At 41.4% G+C, this 7,576-nt stretch overlaps 1 protein-coding gene across 1 annotated transcript in view; it reads left to right on the top strand.

The window, feature by feature from the left end:
- The first annotated feature begins 1,552 nt into the window (after positions 1-1,552).
- The window catches only part of LOC130313981 (homeobox protein EMX1), a 104,278-nt gene continuing 98,254 nt past the window's right edge, over positions 1,553-7,576 (top strand). The window contains exon 1 of the mRNA XM_056552717.1: positions 1,553-2,255. Within this exon, the coding sequence (XP_056408692.1) occupies positions 2,030-2,255 (226 nt within the window). The 5' untranslated portion in view covers positions 1,553-2,029. The remainder of the gene's footprint in view (positions 2,256-7,576) is intronic.

Here is a 7,576-nt window from a genome sequence, read left to right as displayed (position 1 = left end):
GGGACCATAGAAGAGCGGCCGCATCTATACATTATACAGGACGATCGCAACAGGTGTCAGAATTACAGGTACTACTACTCCCATCATGGGACAGTGTGTTCCATGCTAGGAGTAGTAGTACAACCTAAAAATAATTAAAAAATAAAGAAAAAGAACTGTGAAAAACACACACACTCTACATTTTTATTATTGTTGGCTACATTTTTAGGTCCCTGCCCACACACATAAATTGATCCCTGTTTTAAAAATGTATAAAAATGTCAATATAAAAAAGATTAATTTCGTTAGATACAATTTTTTCCATCACTACAGTATCTTTTTTTTTTTTTTTTAATGGTAACCTACGAAATTTTATTAAAAAAGGTATCTCCATCACTAAATTCCAAAAAAGAATAAAAACAGCCTGCAAAAACGTTAAAAACCACAAGGCGTTTTTCTTGGCATTTTTTTTTACACCCTTAGACTTCTATGGGATAAAAACGCCATAGGCTCAACATGCTGCAACTTTACAAAACCGCCAAGGAGCTAAAAAAAAGAGTGAAAAAAACGCCAAACTGAAAAACGATTTCTGCGATTTCTCATTTATTTACAGCTAACATCTGGCCCATGGAGGCCGTTTTGGCGTTTTATTGGGAAAAAAAAAAAAAAGTAGAAACTTAGCCTAAAGGCCCTTGTGCTAGATAGATAGATAGAGAGATAGATATGAGATAGATAGATATGAGATAGATAGATATGAGATAGATAGATAGATATGAGAAAGATAGATATGAGATAGATAGATATATATGAGATAGATAGATATGAAATAGATAGATAGATATGAGATAGATAGATATGAGATAGATAGATAGATAGATACATAGATATGAGATAGATATGAGATATATATATATAGATATGAGATATATAGATATGAGATAGATAGATATGAGATAGATAGATAGATATGAGATATATAGATATGAGATAGATAGATAGATATGAGATAGATAGATAGATAGATATGAGATAGATAGATATGAGATAGATAGATAGATATGAGATATATAGATATGAGATAGACAGATAGATAGATAGTAGAGATGAGCGAACTTACAGTAAATTTGATTCGTCACAAACTTCTCGGCTCAGCAGTTGATGACTTTTCCTCCATTAATTAGTTCAGCCTTCAGGTGCTCCGGTGGGCTGGAAAAGGTGGATACAGTCCTAGGAAAGAGTCTCCTAGGACTGTATCCACCTTTTCCAGCCCACCGGAGCACCGGAAAGCTGAACTAATTCATGCAGGAAAAGCCGAGCCGAGAAGTTCTTGACGAATCAAATTTACTGTAAGTTCGCTCATCTCTAATAGATAGATATGAGATAGATAGATATATATGAGATAGATAGATATGATATATATATATATATATATATATATATATGAGATAGATAGATAGATAGATAGATATGAGATAGATAGATATGAGATAGATAGATAGATATGAGATAGATAGATATGAGATAGATAGATATGAGATAGATAGATATGAGATAGATATGAGATAGATATGTTGTATGCCTTTGGGGGGTGTATAGTAGTGGGGATGTTGTATCGGTATATGAGGGGTTAATGTTAACCCTATAGTTCGTGACGCCAGGCTGAGGGCTAGTATGCTGAGGTAATTCTCCGGCCTATCGCCGCCCTTCCCAGTAACGATAGGTGCATGCATAAAAAGACTGAAGGTCCACAAGGTACTTGAACTTGGAATCCAATGAACAGTAACAGTCTCAGACATACAGTCTCTGTACAGTTCAATGACTAACAGATGTTGCGGACCTTGACTTCTTATGAAAGTCTCTGAATTAGGGAATATTTGCAGATCCGTCCGGATTTAGGGGATAGATAAGGTCCGGTGATCTTGCAGAGTGTTTAGGGATTGGTACACTCAGAAATTAGAAGTTATCGTCCGTCGCCGCAAGGCTAAGGCCTAGACTCACTGATGACAGCAGCGCAGATCCTTCTCAGTCAACAGCCAGGAACCAAAGAGAGATGCTTACAGCTTGGCTGCGCAGGAACAAGAGAGCGATTAATGGCCGCCATCCCCTTATATGGGCAGGGGCAGGGCCATTTTGGATTGGTCCAATCAACTGTCACTCACAGTTACAAGGAGTGATGGGAGATAAACGTCACAAGGACCTCCACAGGTCCTCAAGCACAAAACCATGGAGTTCACTCGGTCACAAGATCCGCAGGTCCTGTTCCGCCATACACACAGGTAATTAACTATTTATATACACTTATACCATCTTGCGGACCCATACACAAAGGGACCGCATAGGATGCTGTACCGGGACACCACAGATAGATATATATGAGATAGATAGATATGAGATAGATAGATATGAGATAGATAGATATGAGATGGATATATAGATAGATATGAGATAGGTATATATGAGATAGATAGATAGATAGATAGATATGAGATAGATATAAGATAGATATGAGATAGATAGATATGAGATAGATAGATAGGAGAAAGATAGATATGAGATAAATAGATAGATATGAGATAGATAGATATGAGATAGACAGATAGATATGAGATAGATATATATGAGATAGATAGATAGATAGATAATAGATAGATAGATATGAGATAGATAGATATGAGATAGACAGATAGATATGAGATAGATATATATGAGATAGATAGATAGATAATAGATAGATATGAGATAGATATGAGATAGATAGATAGGAGATAGATAGATAGATATGAGATAGATATGAGATAGATAGATATGAGATAGACAGATAGATATGAGATAGATATATATGAGATAGATAGATAGATAATAGATAGATATGAGATAGATATGAGATAGATAGATAGGAGATAGATAGATAGATATGAGATAGATAGATATGAGATAGATAGATATGAGATAGACAGATAGATAGATATGAGATAGTAATCCAAATATGAAACACTAAAATTTAACTTTTATTATACCTAAATTAAAGCAAATGAAAATAAGATCCTCTAAAAACCAACATATGTTAAAATCAAAGGCCCTGATATATATTCATATTGGCATGGTGAAAGTCATAATTGAATTATCAGAAAACCAATTGCTCCCACCAATCAGGAGACTTACCGTTAATGGTCCGTTATATGGTTACTGAGGAAAGGATGGGGGGTTGGGGTAAAGTGGAGGGGGGAAAGGGCCTAGGGATAAATTGGCCTATGGATGGCGGCCACTACCTACTTGCCCTTTCTACTAGGTCCCTTCACTACCCCTAAACCTAGACGGAGTGATCGCCCTAGAAAGGGCGGCCCCATACTGGAACCTACCCCTGTTGTACTAGCCTAGCCCTGTACTATAGACCATAGGGAGGCTCTCTGTCTCACTTGTGAAGGCTATCTATCTCTTTGGATGGGAGAAGGATAGAAATGACCTATTGTCACCACTGTCATAAGGGTACCATCTAAGATGGATCTTATTATAAGGGAAATGACAACAATGGTCCGTCGTCACCCCTATCATAAAGTGTCGCTGGTACTATAGATCCTACTAAGTAAATCTATATTCCCGCTGCCAACACTGGTCATCTTATCCCTATCCCCAACTGACCATCATGCTGGACAACCATGGTCCTAATTTCATCTTACACCCTTTATTGTCCCCTGACGATTAGGGCAAGAAACGCGTCGGGACACAGCTGGGGTTTTACCCCACCATCAATTTCTTCACGTTTGGTCCAGATAAGTTACATGGTTACACCAATTGCTCTGTCTCCACAATATGTGCTTGTGTATGATCCTACTGTCGCTTAAATATATATTACAGTCTATCTATACTGCTATGATCCTTTTTCATTGTATGTATGCTATATCTATGTGATACCAACTAGCTGGGTGAGATAATACAAAACCCCAACTGTACTATAACCGCATATATAGATTTATAGTACCAGCGACACTTTATGATAGGGGTGACGACGGACCATTGTTGTCATTTCCCTTATAATAAGATCCATCTTAGATGGTACCCTTATGACAGTGGTGACAATAGGTCATTTCTATCCTTCTCCCATCCAAAGAGATAGATAGCCTTCACAAGTGAGACAGAGAGCCTCTCTATGGTCTATAGTACAGGGCTAGGCTAGTACAACAGGGGTAGGTTCCAGTACGGGGCCGCCCTTTCTAGGGCGATCACTCCGTCTAGGTTTAGGGGTAGTGAAGGGACCTAGTAGAAAGGGCAAGTAGGTAGTGGCCGCCATCCATAGGCCAATTTATCTCTAGGCCCTTTCCCCCCTCCACTTTACCCCAACCCCCCATCCTTTCCTCAGTAACCATATAACGGACCATTAACGGTAAGTCTCCTGATTGGTGGGAGCAATTGGTTTTCTGATAATTCAATTATGACTTTCACCATGCCAATATGAATATATATCAGGGCCTTTGATTTTAACATTTGTTGGTTTGAGAGGATCTTATTTTCATTTGCTTTAATTTAGGTATAATAAAAGTTAAATTTTAGTGTTTCATATTTGGATTAGTAATTTTAGTTGACACTAAGTGTATCCAATTTTCTGTGATAGTAGATATGAGATAGACAGATAGATATGAGATAGATAGTTGAACTGTACTGCACCTAATTTGGGGGAACTATACTGCACCTAATGTGGGAAACTGTACTGCACCTAATGTAGGCAACTATACTGCACCTAATTTGGGGGAACTATACTGCACCTAATGTGGGAAACTGTACTGCACCTAATGTAGGGAACTATACTGCACCTAATTTGGGGAACTATACTGCACCTAATGTGGGGGAACTATACTGCACCTAATGTGGGGGAACTATACTGCACCTAATGTGGGGGAACTGTATTGCACCTAATGTGGGGGAACTATACTGCACCTAATGTGGGGGAACTATACTGCACCTAATGTGGGGGAACTATACTGCACCTAATTTGGGGGAACTATACTGCACCTAATGTGGGAAACTGTACTGCACCTAATGTAGGGAACTATACTGCACCTAATTTGGGGGAACTATACTGCACCTAATGTGGGGGAACTATACTGCACCTAATGTGGGGGAACTGTATTGCACCTAATGTGGGGGAACTATACTGCACCTAATGTGGGGGAACTATACTGCCAACCTAATGTGGGGAACTATACTGCCAACCTAATGTGGGGAACTATACTGCACCTAATGTGGTGGGACTTATACTGCCAACCTAATGTGGGGAACTATACTGCACCTAATGTGGGGAACTATACTGCCCCTAATGTGGGGAACTATACTGCACCTAATGTGGAGGAACTATACTGCACCTAATGTGGAGGAACTATACTGCACCTAATGTGGGGGAACTAAACTGCACATAATGGGGGCACTGTACTGCACCTAATGTGGGGGAACTATACTGCACCTAATGTGGGGGAACTATACTGCACCTAATGTGGGGGAACTATACTGCACCTAATGTGGGGGAACTATACTGCACCTAATGTGGGGGCACTATACTGCACCTAATGTGGGGGAACTATACTGCACCTAATGTGAGGGAACTATACTGCACCTAATGTGGAGGAACTATACTGCAACTAATGTGGAGGAACTATACTGCACCTAATGTGGGGGAACTATACTGCACCTAATGTGGGGGAAATATACTGCACCTAATGTGGGGGAACTATACTGCACCTAATGTGGGGGCACTATACTGCATCTAATGTGCGGGACTATACCGCACCTAATGTGGGGGAACTATACTGCCAACCTAATGTGGGGGAACTATACTGCCAACCTAATGTGGGGGAACTATACTGCCAACCTAATGTGGGGGAACTATACTGCCAACCTAATGTGGGGGACTATACTGCACCTAATGTGGGGGAACTATACTGCACCTAATGTGGGTGAACTATGCTGCACCTAATGTGGGGAAACTGTACTGCACCTAATGTGGGGAAACTATACTGCACCTAATGTGGGGAACTATACTGCACCTAATGTGGGGAAACTATACTGCACCTAGTGTGGGGGACTATACTGCACCTAATGTGGGGGACTATACTGCACCTCATGTGGGGGACTGTACTGCACCTAATGTGGGGAAACTATACTGCACCTAATGTGGGGGAAACTATACTGCACCTAATGTGGGGAAACTATACTGCACCTAATGTGGGGAAACTGTACTGCATCTAATGTGGGGGAACTGTACTGCACCTAATGTGGGGGAACTATACTGCACCTAATGTGGGGAACTGTACTGCACCTAATGTGGGGACTATACTGCACCTAATGTGGGGGACTGTACTGCACCTAATGTGGGGAAACTATACTGCACCTAATGAGGGGAAACTATACTGCACCTAATGTGGGGGAACTATACTGCACCTAATGTGGGGAACTGTACTGCACCTAATGTGGGGACTATACTGCACCTAATGTGGGGGACTGTACTGCACCTCATGTGGGGGACTGTACTGCACCTAATGTGGGGAAACTGTACTGCATCTAATGTGGGGAATCTGTACTGCACCTAATGTGGGGAACTATACTGCACCTAATGTGGGGAACTATACTGCACCTAATGTGGGGAAACTATACAGCACCTAATGTGGGGGAACTATACTGCACCTAATGTGGGGAAACTGTACTGCACCTAATGTGGGGAAACTATACTGCACCTAATGTGGGGACTATACTGCACCTAATGTGGGGGACTATACTGCACCTCATGTGGGGATTATACTGCACCTAATGTGTGGGGACTATACTGCACCTCATGTGGGGGACTGTACTGCACCTAATGTGGGGAAACTATACTGCACCTAATGTGGGGGAACTATACTGCCCCTAATGTGGGGAACTGTACTGCATCTAATGTGGGGGAACTATACTGCACCTAATGTGGGGAACTATACTGCACCTAATGTGGGGAACTGTACTGCATCTAATGTGGGGGGAACTGTACTGCACCTAATGTGGGGGGAACTGTACTGCACCTAATGTGGGGGAACTATACTGCACCTAATGTGGGGGAACTGTACTGCACCTAATGTGGGGGAACTATACTGCACCGAATGTGGGGGAACTATACTACACCTAATGTGGGGGGAACTGTACTGCACAGTCCTGTGCAGGGGGGCAGGGTCTTGTGCAAAGGGGGCATGGAGTGTTGTACAAAAGGGGCATGGGGTCATGTGCAGGGGGGCATGAGATGTTGTGCAGGGAGGGCATGGCTTTTTTTATTTTTATGCGGCCCACATAAACTTAAACCTTGTTTTTTTGGGGTTTGACATGCTTGCCGTACACCCTGCTATTTAGTAATGATTAGCATTACGGGTGTCCTGGTTAATTAGACATAAGAGATATCCATATATTAGGTAACAATAAAGAAGAATGATTCCAGGTGGGTTGTGTGTAGTGACAGGCTGCAGGCTGTATGTCCCATTAGCCTCATTGGCCTCTCTAGCAGGCATTAGGGTGTAATGATCTGCAGGGCTGGATGTGCGCAGATGTCTATCTGTGGATTTATGGCCGGTGATAAGTACTTGTTGAG

Source organism: Hyla sarda, chromosome 1 (assembly GCF_029499605.1).
Source record: "Hyla sarda isolate aHylSar1 chromosome 1, aHylSar1.hap1, whole genome shotgun sequence".
Taxonomy (NCBI): Eukaryota; Metazoa; Chordata; class Amphibia; order Anura; family Hylidae; genus Hyla; species Hyla sarda.
This window is presented reverse-complemented; position numbering and strand designations above follow the sequence as displayed.